Source organism: Lepidochelys olivacea (assembly GCF_965140295.1).
Source record: "Lepidochelys olivacea isolate rLepOli2 genome assembly, chromosome: 11".
Classification (NCBI taxonomy): domain Eukaryota; kingdom Metazoa; phylum Chordata; order Testudines; family Cheloniidae; genus Lepidochelys; species Lepidochelys olivacea.
The window spans coordinates 43,469,513-43,487,096 of NC_140421.1; the positions used below are offsets into that span (position 1 = coordinate 43,469,513).

The 17,584-nt window shown below is 38.6% G+C and overlaps 1 protein-coding gene across 3 annotated transcripts in view; it reads right to left on the minus strand.

The window, feature by feature from the left end:
* The window catches only part of LNPK (lunapark, ER junction formation factor), an 85,067-nt gene that overhangs the window by 13,232 nt on the left and 54,251 nt on the right, over window positions 1–17,584 (minus strand). For all 3 annotated transcript variants that reach the window (XM_084643987.1, XM_084643988.1, XM_084643986.1), the window contains 3 exons: window positions 10,901–11,006; window positions 10,063–10,133; window positions 8,234–8,404 (listed from right to left, as the gene is read on the minus strand). In XM_084643987.1, coding sequence (XP_084500113.1) covers window positions 8,234–8,404; window positions 10,063–10,133; window positions 10,901–11,006 — 348 coding nt within the window. The remainder of the gene's footprint in view (window positions 1–8,233; window positions 8,405–10,062; window positions 10,134–10,900; window positions 11,007–17,584) is intronic.

Genomic DNA, 17,584 nt, shown 5'->3' on the forward strand with positions numbered 1-17,584 from the left:
CAAACCGAGCTAAATTTATTCCCCTATAGTAGATACTATGTCTCTGCTGCAAGTATCTCAAAAACCATATCTGACATTTGAACCAGTGTCTATTCTTCTGGAGCATCTGGTAGGTAGCCAAACAATGGAGTCAACACTTAGTCTTAAAGACATGCATGGTTGTCTGCTGAACTTCAGTCTACAATTCTGAAGCTCCCTTTTGAAGGGTAGGACTTTTTTACAGCTAAAATAGATGAGCCTGGAAAAATAAAAAGTATCAGATCATCTGCCATATTGGCCTATTGCCTGGCCTGCCCCAACTGCCATTAAAAAAAAAAAACTTTGAACACCTTTTTGTTTCTAGTAGTCCCCTTGTGGAAGATGGTCTTCATAATCTCAAAACATGATACCCAAACAGTCAGATCAGCAGTTTAGGAACGGTCAGATGTGCAGTAATCCCCTCCTGCTTGATGTGCAGTGAGGACTGTCCTCAGCTATAACTTAGCATCTGCTTTTAGATATTTTCTGAGAGTGAGGAGGTCTTGAGACCATTTGTCAACCAGCTGCAGGAAAGGAAAGTGTATGTAAGCAAGCCTAGTTGCTGCTTCTACTACCTGTAGATTGCAGGTACTCTAGCTAAGCCAAAGCTTGAGAATTCAGCTGTTTTTGCCTATCGGTCCTCTGGTTCATAGGCCAAAATGAATCGAGTATTGGACAAAAGTTATCTGTTCCTTTAACAAAACGGGCTTAGTGGGATACAGTTCGAATGAAACACTATTATGAAAAAAAATTAAACTATTTTATGCTGTGGAAAAGAGCTCTCTATAATACTTAACTATATTCTAGCTTTCCTTATCCTAAAAGGTAAATCACTTCAGACAAAAAAAGCTTTAATTTCTTTTGCACTTCTGTTTTGAACTTGTAACTCGGAAAGCATGTCTTGCACTGTTCAGTCTTTTGATTGATCACTTTAACAACCTCAGAATTGTTGTATACAGTGGATTATTTTTTTCCAGTTGGATATTTTTGGAACCCTATACAAATATCACTGTCCTTGTTTTATTTTAATGTGCTAAACTATGTAGCTTTATCATTCGACTTATGTTTTCTTTTAATCAACTGTTGGCTTGGGTTTAGGTGGAATTAAATTAGGGAATCATACTGGAAAATGCCACTTACTGGTGGTAGTTTAAGGTTTGGAAAGTACTATGGGTTAAAGTGCAAGTTCAACACTATTATATCTTCTATGTCTGTCCATGCAATGTGGTTCTTGTATTCAAATTAACAATCTTAAGATAGGCTAGGGAACCTAGAGCCCATATGAAACTCCTTGACTTACTCTACCCTTCTGTATTATTTGTTGCAATATTTTCCAGCACTGCAATCAGCTTTGATTGATGGGTCTTGGAAGTTAAAGTTTACATTGAGTTAATGGCATATCAAAACTTAACCTCCTTTCCGGGATCTTTCTTATAACAAGTTTCTAATGGAAAACTCATGTCCCTGCCAGACAGAAGCCATGGAACTAGAGCCAGAGCTTTATTGGGGCAGAAGTTTTACTCCAACTATCCTCAGAGAAAGAAGTTTCTGTCCCATTCTTGACAACTGCAAATGGAAAAAACTGAAACAGAAGTTTAGGATGGCTTCTCAGTAGCTACTATGGCTTATCTGCTTTCTCTCCTCCCTTAGTAAACTGACTCATTTTTATATCACAATTTATAATCCTATCAACCCTTGGAACACTTGTAAAACTCATCAGAACCATACATGTTCCTTTCAGACACATTAGCACTACTACAAAGACTACTGCTTTCTTCTTCAGCCTTACACTATTTTTCCTAAGGATGACATGGCTTTAAATCCTCAAGATACATTTTTGCATCCAAGGGGGTCGGAGACTTCTACATAAATCAATGTATTTTGCTTCCACTGTTTCTTCCAAGACATGATCTCCATGGGGAGAGATTAGCTATATCTGTTAAAATGACTATTTTGTTTTATTTAAAAACTCAAATTTAAAAGACTGTCCATTTGGGGCTATGGGTGCCTTCACTGTCAGCTAAAAGCACAATACAAAAGCCAATTACAAAAATAAAATCAAAATAGCAGAATTCTTCTACACACCAGTCACTAGTCAGCATATTACATATTATCTGCCAAACAAAAAGCCTACAATCACAGCTCGGTCTAAATGTCAACTCAGAGAAACTTTGTAGGATGCTTAGGTCAGATCTGAGATACTTTAGAATTAAGCTGTGTACCACCGGGCCGGGGGGAGGAAGATGCTTTCCCAAAGGACTTCACAGAGAATGCCTTGCCAGAAGCCTGTTCTCTAAAGGTTCAAATTGAGTACCTACGCAGATCTCAAATTGTGGCAGTATGGCATAAAGAGACAGGAAGGTCCTTGGCCATTTAGGGCCTTGTAGGTCAAAACCAACACCATAAACTCTGCATGGAAGCCAATAGGCACCCAGTGCAGATTCTGGAGCACAGGTGTCACATGTGCGCCACGAGATAACACACTTATGAAGCATGCTGATGTATCATGCATTAATTTCAGCTTCCAAACAAATGTTAAGTATGACCACCTTGAAGAGCATATTACAGTAGTAAAAAGTACAGGCGACAAAAATATGAAACAAGGACAAGGTCAGCATCAGAGAGAGGACTGCCATCTCCTGATCAAACAGAGAGGAAAAAAAGTCCTTATCACTGCCACTTGTTGATCATCCAAAAGCAGCTGGTAATCTAATCAGACCACCAAACTACAAACTTTGGTTACAAGTTTTGTAGATTCACACTCAGTCAGGGGTACTGCTAACTTCCGCCAGCTTGTCTGCTTCCTTACTGCAGCTCACCATTCACTACCTGAGTCTTCTCAGGATTGAGTCTCAATCAGCTCACTCTCATTGCACCCAGACACTAGGAAAAACACTGAATCATACTCTCTGGATTGGTGAGATATAAAGTTGGCAAAAAGAAAAGGAGTAATTGTGGCACCTTAGAGATGAACTAATTTATTTAAGCATAAGCTTTCGTGAACTACAGCTCACTTCATCGGATGCATTCGGCTGTAGCTCACGAAAGCTTATGCTCAAATAAATTTGTTCGTCTCTAAGGTGCCACAAATACTCCTTTTCTTTTTGCGAATAAAGCCTAACACGGCTGCTACTCTGAAACCTGTCATATAAAGTTGGGTGTCACTAACTCTAGCAGCCCCATATATGCAATGAAGAGGGATTAGAAAGTAGATCCTTGTGGTATGCCATGACAGCCCTGGTGAGGGGGAGGGAGGGAAGAGCAAATCCAATTACTATCCTCCATGGTCTATCAGGAACAAACAAAACAAACTAAGGCAATGAAGTGCAGCCCTGTCCATTCCCTTCCGAGATCCCAGGCATGTTCAACATCACCTCATGATTTAAGGTACCAAAAAGCTGATTGAGGCCTATCTTAAAATAAACACCTTATCTTTTTGCATCAGGTGGTTGTCAATACAATAAAGCATTCTGTGCCATACTCAGGTTGGAATCCCAGTTGCTCAAGGTCAAGTAAATCAGAAGCACAGATCTTCCAAGATTTGTCAAGATTTGCTGCCTTTCTACAGTTTTAATTGGATATAATGCTCTATTTTTGGTTATCAAATATTTTCAGCGTCAAGATTTGGCTTTTTCCAACAGGGACTAAATATGACGCACTCAACAGGAACATTTGGAGACACAGACCAACAGCTGCTGATCCCAAACAACAGGACAAAGAGAAGCACTTTACTTTAAAGCACTCTGTGCTCTGTCTTCAAAAGAAACCAGAGGAGCAAAATGGATAAAACTGTGCTTTGTAGCTTCTTAAAAATTCTGTTGGAGATTTAGTACTAAAATGACTCAGGTTTTAATCTACTATAGGAAAGGCAGCTACCATGGCTTCCCTAATGAATTTCTCAATTACTGAGATATATTGAGGCTGCCATTAGGAGCTCAATTCAAACATTTACTAAGCACTAGTCTTTTGATTTAGATGCAAGATAAGATGGTAGGCATGTGAGAGCAATTTACTCAACTAGTTTTCCTTAGGCACATCTCTGCTGGCTAATCTCTATCGAGTTGAGATCTGCAGAAGCAATTTCATGGAGAAAAGAAGAGCAATCACCTTAGTGTTTTAGTGTCAACAGGTACTTTAACCCCATCCCCCTATGTCTGTGACCCCAAAAGAGTATGCAGCAGGCTAGTGAATACTTGGACACAAAACTGGAGGGAGTGCGGGGATTCAACCCAGTCATCTTTACTGAAGGTGGCTAGTCATTTTGTCCATGCGACTGTGGTTTTGCTATTTTGGTAATGGCATTAGCCTTACTCCAAGGCTATGGTTTAACAGGGTTACTGATCCAAATTATGTTTCTGAATGCTGTCAACATTTCGGTAGAAGTTATTTTCCTGTTGCCAACATCTGTTGTAATTATAATTAAACATACCCTTTTTTGCCAGTAGAGTTCCGTCTTAATAGGTGATCTGCAAAAGCCTTGCTTACAGTTTATACCTCATTAAAAGGAAAGTTTAGTAGCTTAAGTTTACAGAGTCACATTAATTAAAGCCTTTAAAATCAGTATGGGTTAAAACTACCTGTAAGCAGAGTTTACGCTATAAATTAGATCTGACAAAAAATGGCTCATTGAAAATACTTTTTGACAGATTGAGAGAAAAGATTATTTTCATAAGACAGCTGCTCAAATGAAATGCCTTGAACCAAGTCATGGGCAGTTTGTGCATAATGACAAAATTACAAATTAGCATCAACCTATAGTGCACCATCTAATATGGGTACAAAAAACATTTTCTTTTGGATAGTACAGTTAGAGAGTTAATATTTTGTTTTATACATCTATTGTAATAGATTAAAAGACAGCAGGTACAGTATTTATCTAGTATATTATATGGCTGAGATTTTCAGAAAATAAGGAAATTAGATACCCACATTCCAGTAACAATGGGTGTTGGGAACTTAACTCCCTTTTTCTGTAAACCCCAGCCTGTTTTAAAAATTTAGTCTGGTGCACATAGATTATACTTTCATACTTTACTTATTGACAATTAATTTACTGACAATCTGGATTGCATGTTTTGTTTTAAAACACCTTAATCCTTTTCTAATTATATCAGTGACTTCCCTGCTTATCTGTATTCTGACTCTGCAATCTACACAGAGAACTTTGGAAAATAAGAAATGGTTAATTCAAGGGAGGGATACTTTACAATTTTATCTGCAATAGCAGCAGGAAGATCTGGGTCTGTGTTCAATAAAGAACTCAACGTTTAACTAATATAACGCAAGTTCACACTGGTAAAACCAAAATGATGGCCATCACGATTTTCATGATTAAAAATCAATTGAAAGATGATCTCATAGTTAATACAGTTCAACATAATATTGGGAATATTAATGTAACATACATGAGAAAATACAAAGAAAAAATACTTCTTTTTAGAGAAGCAGAATTACAAGGTATCTTTAAAAATGGTTTGCTTCGCCAGCAAGATTTTCCCTCTATGAAGGTTGAGTTCACAGATAAAAGAAACTACACCTTGGGCTGCTCTAATCTATGCGGGGGAAAGTTACCGATAGAATCAGCCTCGAGAGCAAGTGAGGGCTGTATACAGCTACTTTGGAGTTCCTTCACTTAGCTGCACTCAGAGTTTATTGGGTGCAACTAAGGATTGAGCCTGAAACCTCTTGGCTAAGGAAATTAAAAGGTAGGAAGACTAATAAAGCCAATATGGCTCCAGCAGAAGCTCTTTAATGATATGAAAAATCAAAAAGGAATCCTACACAAAGTGGAGAGATGGACAAACTGCATGGGTTTCTTCCTCCTTGTTGTTAATATTAATTGTTAAGCATCTGGCCACAGTTAACCTTATTAGTGAATGCTGAAACAAAATAGGCATTAAACACCTCAGCCTTTTTGATATCATCCGTTATTAGCTCTCCTTCCCTGTTAAGTAGAAAACCTACACTTTCCTTAGAGTATGTCTACACTGCAACGTAAGACCATGCTTGAGCCCGGGCCGAAGCCTAACCTGACCAATGTGAAAAGGTTAAAAAAATTGGGCTTGAGAAAAGACGACTGAAGGAAGTCCTAACAACAGTTTTCAAACAGAAGGGTTATTTTAAATAAGATGATCAATTGCTCTTTATGTTTACTTCTTGTCCTCCTTTCTGTGATGGGCTGAATCTGCAGTAAGGGAGATTTAAATGAGATGTTAGAAAACCCTTTTTAACTATAAGTGTAGTTAAGTTCTGGAAGAGGTTACTAAGGGAACATGGGAAATCCCCACCACTGTTAAGAACAAGTTGGTAAACACCTGTCAGAGATGGTGTAGGTTTTCTTGGTCCTGCCTCAACTCAAGGTTTCTTCCAGCCCTGCATTTCTATGATTTTATGATTAAGTATGATTGACTAGAAACTGGAGAACACAACAAGGCCCTGAATAAGGGCTAAAGCAGCAAGAGGCACTCCCACATCAGATTTCAGAGTAACAGCCGTGTTAGTCTGTATTCGCAAAAAGAAAAGGAGTACTTGTGGCACCTTAGAGACTAACCAATTTATTTGAGCTCAAATAAATTGGTTAGTCTCTAAGGTGCCACAAGTACTCCTTTTCTTCTTCCCACATCAGAGCCACTGAGCAGTTCCTTCACTGACCAATCAGAAAGGAACTGTCTGCAATGTTCTGGATAAGGTTATGTCTATACTGCAAAGAAAAACTCAGTGCCAAATCTCAGAGCCCAGGTCAATTGGCTCAGGCTGTAGGATTAAAAATAGCAGGATAAACATTCCCACTCAGGCTAGAGCCCTGGCTCTGGAAGCCAGAGGGGGTGGTGGAGCCTGTGCCCCAGCTTGAGTGGGATGTCTACACCTCTATTTTTAGCCCTGTACCCCAATGCTGAGGAGCCCAAATCAACTGACCTGAACTCTGAGACTCCGTGCTTCTGGTTTTTCTTTGGGTGTAAACATACCCCTGAGGTACTTGAAGTTGGAGCATATTCAGCAAGTTAGAGCTCTCAAGCCAGCCTGCAGGTGCCTCACCAGATCAAGTTTCTCAAGACCTAGAGGCAGTTTCCCACATGACTCATGCTGAGGCAGGAGACATCAGTAATGAGAATTCTGTACAAGTGGTATTTTTAGAGAACTCACAGCACTATTAGCAAGTAATTAGACACTAATTGTGTGTGTTTTTAACCAGTTTAAGCCATTAAAGATCTTAATACACCACTACAAAAACCCCCAATTTATTAATCTGTCCTCTGTGCAATGGCAAAGATGATCACCCTGCCTCTTCATGCCACATACAAAGTGAAAGACAATGGCACTCTGTCCCCAACATGAAAAGATTACAACAGGAAGGGAGTTTTATTTGTTAAACTACTAGAACTATTTCCTGTAGTCAGCTGCCTTTTAAACCTCTTCAGCTAAGCACAGTGACATGAACTGCTCCATACTCCCTAGCCCCACATGCTTTAGATCTTGTCTGGTTTGAACGGAACCGTAGAGAAATCCATACCTCTTTAGTAAATAATCAAAAGTTAAGTCTAACTGAAGATTCTTTGGTTTTAATTACAACTCTTTTCTAAACTCTCCTGAAAACATTGCATCTTCTTCTTGGCTGAACTCTAGACACCTACTGTATTTGCAGACTATAAAACCTCTCAAAAGGAACTTTGTTAAATTAAAATTGACAATTTGTCTTTGAACTCTTGATTTTAAGCAAGGCAGTTTTACTAGATTTTCCTGCCCTGGGGAAAATAGCAAAACTAACTTAAGGAACAAAGGCAGGAATTTCAACCCACCTCAACCAAATGACCTGCTGAAAAAACAGTGAAATTTAACCACTTAGGGGCAGATTATCTTGTTAATTATGCACATAATATACAGTTTAGATTTGATATTTGTTTATCAATAATAAAAAAGCCAGGGATTTCATTAAGCAGTATTTTCAAAGGGAAAATAACCTTGCCAGACATGAGTAAAGTAAGACTGAATTTTAAGGGGTTGTATGGCTAAAAACCCTTCAGCAATGCAGATGAAGAGTAAATCAAAAACACTAAGGAACAAACAATGCAAAATACACACACTACAGGAGAACAAAAAAGTTAGAATGCTTTAAAACTGCTGCACTTTAAGGAAAAAAGACAGAACCAAGAAGAGCAGTGACAAAAGGATTTCAATGAACATGAATAATGGCAACCTTCACAGGATTAGTACACACCTTCCTTTGGTGGATTCTCTTGTAGTTTTACCCCTCCAGAATGCAAAGGTCCAACCGTAGTCTGCAATTCTGTTGGCTGCCTCTTTTCACAACTGAAGTCTGGGAGTCGTGGAGCTTGTGGTCTAGTTTTTCTTGCAGGATTCAGGAAAAAGCAGTACGCACACCTAAATGCTGCACAGAAGATTACAAAAGCATACACAATAATAATCTCACTTTCAGCTCTGCTGTTGCTACTTGTGAACATTTCGGGTAATCATTACTAGGGGTGTCACAAACATCAACAAAACATGATTGTCTATGGAAGAAAAGTATTCTTAAAGATTTATAAGACCAGTTTCTTGGGGTTTTTTTTGGTTTGGCTGGGGTTTTTTTGTGTGTTTTTTTTTTTAAATAAATACTCCAGTACGGATATCCATTCCCTTTAAATTATTCTGTAAAATATTATTATTCAGTCATTTCCTTCACTGAGGGCTACACCTTGATGTGGTGGGAAGGCTTGAAAGTTCTCATGACCTGGAGAGCTTTGCCAGCAGGAGTTTAACTTCTGGTAGAACCACTCCAGCCAGCCAGGTCAAAGACTAGGGACCAGACAATAAGCAGTCCATTGCTGGGGTAGACAAGACTCCTAGCCCCAGTAGGCAGCTCGTCTAGGAGAAGACATACTCTGTATTAAAACTGGAGCTAGCCAGTCATGGCCCACAGACTTCGGCGGAGCGGCCACTTTCTTCTTCAGTCTGCAGCGACGTTTGGCTGTGGGCCATGACTGGCTAGCTCCAGTTTTAATACAGAGTATGTCACTTTGACCATCAATGGGATCTGCATATGATTGTCTCAATTGTTTCTCCTGCACATTGCAAAGTGCTGCATCTTTGTTTGGCAGACCACCCGTTACAACCTTCTGCACCAGTAGATAAAATGGCCAAAAAGGATGAGAGAATTACGACCAACTTGCTACCACTTTGAAAAATTATTTGTGTAGCTCATCCATCAGACTCAATGGGAGACTCCATTATTACTTGAAAAATAATCTGCCCTCGTAGTATTTAGTAAGGAAAGCCACGTTTGTGTTGGAAAAATATTATATGCTGTCCAATAATTTAAAATACACTTTTACAGAAGACCAAACAAGTCTCTTTCTTGCACATTTGGACTGTTTGTTGCTCAGACGGATACACAGAATACATGCTGTCAGATCAGTGAGAAATGAAATATATTGCCTATTGTGCTGTATATTTTCTCCCAAACAGAGAGACAGACCCCCATGCGCAATGGAAAGAGAAGAGAGATGCCTGAAACTATTTCTTACACATTAGACTTACTGTAGTTTTATTTTGCCTCTTTTGTACATCATCTGTGTTCAAAAAAGAACTGGGTCTGTCTTAAGTTATTGTCAGCCATAAATTGACATATAACCTCCAGGGCTTGTTCCTACTCCTGTTTTGATGCCTCCTTGAGATCTTCTTGCCAAAACAAGATTTTCTATAAGTTCTGGTAAAGCGGAGAACTTTAACGTCAGATAGTTTTTAGCTATAAAACCCTTTTGAGGGCTATTCATAGCCCACAGTGATTCTCAAGGATGTTTTGGAAGAGGCTTATTTCTCCTGAATAGTTTTACACACACAATATACTCGGCCTGAAGGTTGTAATAAAGTACTTTTTTAAAACTTAAAATGTATCCTTAGCTACTGAATAGTAAATTACCATAAGTGGCATTTCTTAGCTTGTACTAAGTACTTAACTAGAATCTAAATGTTACAGTACTGTAACAGTCTCTCAAGAAGTACAATACTTATTTTTTAAAAGAACAGACTATGTAAGTTAGTTCTTACCAATGTATTCAAACTCCTCCTTCAGAGCCATACCATTATGAGAAAAACACTGTTGACATATAAGGGCATACCTTAAAAAAAAAAAAAAGAGTAAAAATACAGGTGTTAAGTTGAAGCTAAGTATTCAGACAATGGAACTGCTGTAGAGTATTAAAGCTGAGCAACTTTCAATATAGTTAAAATGTTAACAACAAGTAATGCCCAATCCATTTATGAAGAATGTACTGGTTAGCAGGGTCTCTTCATTTACACATCAGCAAAAGACAAATTTTGAATCATAATCTTAAGAATTAAACCAAGATGGTTAGGTCTTAACCTATCACATAGCTGCAATTTAAGTGTCTGTTTCATACTAGACTCAATAGAAGCCACATCAAAAATACTGGTAATTCAACTTTTATGAGGAAATACAATGATCTGATTAATAGTTCCTCTAACAGAGTTAGAAGGCCAGCTCAAGTGGGTTTGGGACAATTCAGCAGGCAATTAGTTATAAGCAATTAAAATGATGATACATGTGAAAAGAAATTAAGAGTCTCGGATGTTTTTAGGTGATGGTTTAATTCATTCTCCCACTCAAGCTTCAATAAGGCTTTTCTTTTTCATTAGTGCACTATCATTTTAAAACTGCTCCTGCTAGAGTTTACGCTTCTGAGAGTGGGGTAAAAGAGAGTTCAGGCAAGGCTTTAGAGAGCCAGTTCATTAGGAAAACTGTATATGAAGCCACCAACAAACATAAGCAGCAGAATTCTAGAACATCTAATCCTGCACAAACAAAAACCAGACTTTCAACTCATCGTGTATGTGCTGTTACTTACTATCATTAGCAAAATTTTACCTGTTCTGTGGACCATCACCAACTAAGTATTCAACAACTCTATCCAAAGCTCCCCTGTCTCGAGGAAGAATAGGTCTTGCTAAAGGAGGGCCTGGTGGATGGAGACCTAACAAATGAAGTAAGCATAATGAATTGACTTGTAACAACAAAGTCGTACTACATAACGTACTAGTTCTACTGTACATGCTAATACCGTGTATTAATATGTGCAGTAATTTTAAACGGTCACATTTGTGAAATCCACTAGGGAAGTTGTACCACTTTAGATAGTTGGACTGCAGCTAGTTTTCTTTTCTCCAACATGTTATTCTTAAAATTCAATTGCTCTCGCTGTTTAAATCTTTCAGTTTTATCAGTTACTAAATGTGAAATCAAAGTTATGATTTCTAAACCACTTATTTAAAAATACTGGTAAGTAAGTTATTGTTGTTCAAAAGTCAAATCTTTGAGGAAAAGGATTATAAAAAAAGCAAAAATCCACCCTTGTAAACTGAAAAACATTTGAAGGAATGTGTATGAACACACAGCATGTCCAATTCTCATTTATCTTAAGGCCCTTTAACACCATGTTGTCAGTGTAAAGAGAGGCTTACAGTAGGTGTAAATATCAGAGCACGCACTGGTGCTTGTGTATTTGCTGGAATAAGGGATCTCACTTCAAAATACTTTTGCTCTCATTGCCTATGTTAGCCAGACTAGGCAGAAACTAGGGGCAGAAATTCACCTGCTCCTCAAATGTAGATTACCAAAAAGCCAAAAGGTTAGACAAAGTCAGTCTAGACAGCCCAAAATTAGAATCTTAAAAATATAATCTTGCGTATCAGCATCTTAATACCAACAATGGACAACAATCTCTCCTAGTACCAAAATGGCATTATTTAAAATAGGTACTGCAGAGAACAAATGAGAAATCCAAGATTGAACACAAAAATGCTGTTATAAGCAAAGAAATTAAGCAAAGCTAAAGAGTGATCTCGTTCTGCAGTACAGTAGTTCGGGAAGGCTATTGGTGCATTCTTCCCTGTCAATTTAAAGGATCAAACAGAAAAAAATTAAAGTAAATTTACGATCCCAAACTATTTTAGAGGGCAAGCCTTAACTTTTTGCATTGCCATGAGTACTACTGAAAATTTAAGACAGGTTTCAGAGTGGTAGCCATGTTAGTCTGTATCAGCAAAAACAATGAGGAGTCCTTGTGGCACCTTAGAGGTTAACAAATTTATCTGGGCATAAGCTTTCATGGGCTAGAACCCACTTCATCAGATGCATGGAGTGGAAAATACAGGAGTAGGTATAAATACGTGAAAAGACTGGAGTTGCCTTACCAAGTGTGAGGTCTGTCCAACCAAACAATTCAATTAACAGTAGGATACCAAGGGAGGAAAAATAACTTTTGTAGTGGTAATGAGAGTGGCCCATTTCAGACAGTTGACAAGAAGATGTGAGTAACAGTAGGAGGAAATTAGTATGGGGGAAATTAGGTTTAGGTTTTGTAATGACCCAACCACTCCCAGTCTTTATTCAGGCTTAATGTGATGGTGTCCAGTTTGCAAATTAATTCCAGTTCTGCAGTTTCACGTTGGAGTCTGTTTCTGAAGTTTTTTTGTTGAAGAATTCCTACTTTTAGGTCTGTTATTGAGTGACCAGGGAGACTGAAGTGTTCTCCTACTGGTTTTTGAATGTTATAATTACTGATGTCAGATTTGTGTTCATTTATTCTTTTGCGCAAAAGAATAAATGGACACAAATATAACATTCAAAAACCAGTAGGAGAACACTTCAGTCTCCCTGGTCACGCAATAACAGACCTAGAAAGCTTATGCCCAAATAAATTTGTCAGTCTGTAAGGTGCCACAAGGACTCCTCATTGTTTTTGGAAATTTATGAACACCTGTGGTAGAAAACCTGTCAACTGTTGCTTCAATGAGGTTTCATCTCTAATAGAGATGCCATATTATGGATCATCTCCCTCCTATTTGAAATCATGAAATCTCCCTTTTGGAAACTATAGCAGTTGACGCAACATGAAAAAAATAGCGATGAGAAAGAATTTACGTACTTTTAGTCAATTTTCATAAGTGTTTTGTCCTCTCAAATGAATTAATCTCACAATCAGATTTTGCTTCTTTTTGTCTCTCCTCACATATAGAAGTAAGACCACCCAACTCTCCACAGACCAGAGTTTGGGAACAGTGGGTCTGCTGTACAAGATATAGGCAACCTTAAAAACCTGCAAATTTTATTTCCTGTAGCTTTAACTCTTCTCTTCCTTACTCCTGAAGTTGTCAGCCACATTATGGAAAGATTCTTGTCAAATTAATTTTTAAAATCTAAAGTAGTCTCAATTATACAAAACCAGTCAAGTGTTAACAATTATTATTCCATTTCCCCAAACTCTCACATTAGCGGTCAAGAGTCAAAATTTGGCCAAGAGCTGAATGAATAATAATACAGATACCCTGTGATACACTGATAACAAATACGGGACAGATTTTACTATGGTCAATGCCAGCTGCCTCCTCTCCCATTACTGGATGCCTACATAAATACATTGAGTAGCATTCCATATTTTAAAGGGAAATTTGCCTCAAACCCAAAATAGTTCTATGTCCTGAAATGTGCAATTCTCTAATCTTCAGAAATAAATCTTACATTGCCATATCATTTTTCTAGTGTCCCATAAGCGAGTTTGAAAGTTTGTCCAGACTTTATACTGAAATTTTTTTTGTTCCAAATTTTAAGCCGTTCATCAGTCAGCAAAACCCAAACTGCTTTTGAAAATAGGGTAACAATGCAGGTGGTAAGGATGAATACCTTTGGCTCAGACTTCATCCACACTTAATAAATTGTTTCAATTCAGATTTGTTAAACATAAAAGTTAATAGATTAAAGCTACAATCCAAACGCTGATTCGTGAATAACCAATTTTAAGGTAAACAATGTTAACAAACATTAATTACAATGTACTGTTGCAGTACTATTCAATGTCAAGGCCCTAACATTTGACATCCCTCAAAATGCAACACAGGAAAATTTCTGACGATTTTTTTTGGTAATGATTCACAAACAAAACTGTACTTTGAATGAAAAAGGCCTTTGAAAACCTATGTTTAAGATAATAAAGAATGCTGACAAAAAGGTTTTTTGTGTTTTCCATAACTCCCCATTCCTGCAATAGATTAAGGGGTAGAAGAGTGACATACATGTACTGAAATATAGAATGAAGAATTGCAAAATGGTAAAATTAAGAGCTTTGTTAGCTCTATTTTAATAATTTGTAATTCTGGATACCGAATGGGTTTAGATGAGGCAACACTTAGGCCAAGGCCTTGCCTGGCATAAGTGTGGTTTTGCCAATCCCTCTTTGATATAAATTGCCGTTTTGTTTAAAATGATATTATTGCTAGCAAGATACATAACGTGTCACGTTGCAAGATGTAAAGAAGATACACAAACATGTAATGATAAATATAAAATCCCAGGTTTCTGGGAAAGCTAGGAACAGGGTGACATAGAATGACATGACCCCAAAACTGCAAAACCAGCAGGAAAAATTAGGTAAGTTAAGTAACTGAAGTTTGCACGTGCATATTGTATGGGTTACACACACGCACACATGAAGGGGATGATGTGGTAAAAGCCTACTGGATAAAATTAAGTAATCTAGAAATGTGTAAAAGACTCAAGTGAACAAAGCCCAAATTACAGAGACTGCACCAGAAGCTGTAGGAATAGGACTGAAGGACTAGACCAAGAGATCAGAGAAGGCGATGATCATCATGGAAGGTGGAAGAACTTTCCAGTGCTCCAGAAGGCAGTAATTTGGGCCCATTTACCTATTCTATCTCGTCTGTTATTGGCATAAGCATATGTTCAGACATTATAAATTACAATACTTCTGTCTGAAGTTGTATAAATAAAGGCAAAAATTGATTAAGCCTAAATTGGGTGGACTTGTGACTCAGTTTCCCACTTTGACATCGAACAATGGCATCCCTGGGTGGGCATGAGTCCATGATGTCTTGCTCCTTGTGGTCACTTCCAGCTCTTCAGGATTATGAAGGCTCCAGATACTAGGATACAGATACAAGCCTAAGGCTTGGAAGGCTATAGAGAACAGTGCCCTGGCCTCCAGCCATGGTGTTGTCCAACACCCAGACAAGAAAGTAAGTTCTCAATCATAATGGAGGAGTATGTTAATATAATTTGCCACAGAGAGGCATTTGAAAGAAAAGTCTTAGCCAAGGAAGAACCTTGGGATATAGCTGAAAAGACTTAACAGTAAAGTTGAGAATAATAAGAACTATAAAAATTCCCATGAAAAGGGACTGTATATGGAAGTAGTATATTTAATGATCTTGTGTCTGAGGAACAAGTTAAAGAACGCTGCAACTAGTTACAAGTACAGAATAGAGAGGTTGTGGCCAATGACCAAATGACAACCACAGTATTTGCTCTTGGTAAAAATCAGTCAGTGAGCTATGACAGGGAGAAACTAAGCACAACACAGATTGTTGTACAGTTACGGAAAGACGGAACACACAGTAATATGTCCAAGAATATAAAGTACAATCAAACTATAGAGAATTTAAGGAAACGTAAGGATATTGGTACTAGTGAGGACTTGTCCCATCTGTACCTTTGGGAAGAAGATAATGGTTATTCTGATTTGTATTCCCCCTCAAACTATAAACCTTTTTGCTAAAATGCTGGCCACTAGTAACACAGAAGATTATAGACCTCTATAATTGTTAAAAATTTGTATTAAGTCATGGAAGGACAAATTCAGTGGGGGATGCCACTCACCACAAGGATCCATGAAAATATGTTTGTTAAGTTTGTTTGTTTGTACTAGAAACAGAAAAAGGTTGGGAGGGGGCTCTGGGCTAGGCCTGGGGCAGGGGCTGGGGTACAGGAGGGGATATAGGGTGTTCACTCTGGGAGGGGGGTCAGGGCTAGGGCTTTGGGTGCAGGACGAGGTTCAGAGTGCAGAAGGGGGTATGGGGTGCTGGCACCGGGAGTGGGCTCATGGCTGGGGGTTCAGACGCAGGAGGGAATTTCAGGTGCTGGCTTTGGGAGGGGCCTCAGGGTGGGGCTTGGGATGCAGGAGGGGCTTCAGGGTGCAGGAGGGGGTATAGGGTGCTGGCTCAGGGAGGGGGCTGGGGTGCGGCCTCCCCCTGGGCAGAACTTACCTCCGGTGACTCCCAGTCGGCAGCGGGTGCAGTGAGGCTACGGCAGGCTCCCTGCCTACCCCAGCCACACACCACTCCCGGAAGTGGACAAAGTGCACTGCCCCTCTCTGCAAGCCCCGGCCCCCACAACTCTCCCGGCCAATGGGAACTGCGGGGGCAGTGCTTGCAGGCAGGACCAGCGCACGGAGGGAGACCCCTGCCCCTGGGGCCGCACTGGCTGCTTCTGGGAGTGGCATGGGACTGGGGTAGGTAGGAAGTCTGCCTTAGCGGCAGCCACACTACACTGCCAGAGATCAAGATCAACTGGGAGATCCTTTAGGATCGACTAGTTGATCACGATTGACCAATTAGTGACCACTGTTCTAGACTAATACATAGCCTTACTTCAAGAGGCAGCTTTGCATATACACACACAGACTAATGTATTATCATAATACATATATCTCATGCAATGTATTGTATTTTCCTAATAAAACAAGTTTTTTTTTGTATATTTTGAATATAAAGTAGGTTGAAAATCAGAAAAAAACTGAATACTTTTTGTAAAACCCGGGAATTTTTCAGTAAAAATTTGTTTAAACTGAAAACAAAGGGGCTTATGCTTTTTATATGTAATTTTTTGTTTTATATATTGTAGGCACCTATATTTTGAAGCACTCAAACCAAATACAAACTGAGTTTATATATTTGTGGCATAACTTGCCAACTGAGGAGCATCAAAAATCCAGATTCATCAGTTAAAAATGTTTAAAGGGAAAGCATAATATTGTTAATATTTTGCAAAATGGTTCTTGGAATATTTTCTAAAATGCTTGTTAAACTGTATTAAAACAAAACTGCAGTTTTTAGGAACTGGCTTCTCTTGGGAGTTTATATTTGAATATATAGAAATAGTTGCTCCTTCATATAGTTTGCTTTAAAAATGTAGTAGTTGGGAATGGAACCCACAAGTGACTGAAGCAGTCACTAAATTGAAACCGGTATTAAGCTCAGTTCCAGTGTTGGTTCAGCCTGACTATTCACAACCTTTTGTGTTGGAATTAGCTGCTGCAGAAATAGCACTAGGAGTCGTCTTGGGTCAACATAGAAATTCAAAACTCAGACCAACTACTTACACATTGAGACACTAACTCCTGTAGAACAGAAATATACCTGGTATGAAAGACATATGTTAGCTACATTTGGGCTGATAAGCATTTTGCTTATATTGTGGGACCATCATCTTTAATTATCAATACACACCGCAGTACAATTCTTGTTATTTGCCCAAGCACTAATGGAAACCCCAAAGAGGGCTAATCAGTTAGTCACAATAATGAGGAAGCTGAACATCACACTATAACTATACGTAATGTGAAATGCAATGTTTGCATATATATATATATATATATATTAATAGATGTTTCACAAGCTTTAAAAGATATCCGCATAGGGAAAATGCATAGCCTCATTACCAACAAGTATCTGCTGGACTGGTATAGGAATGAAACAA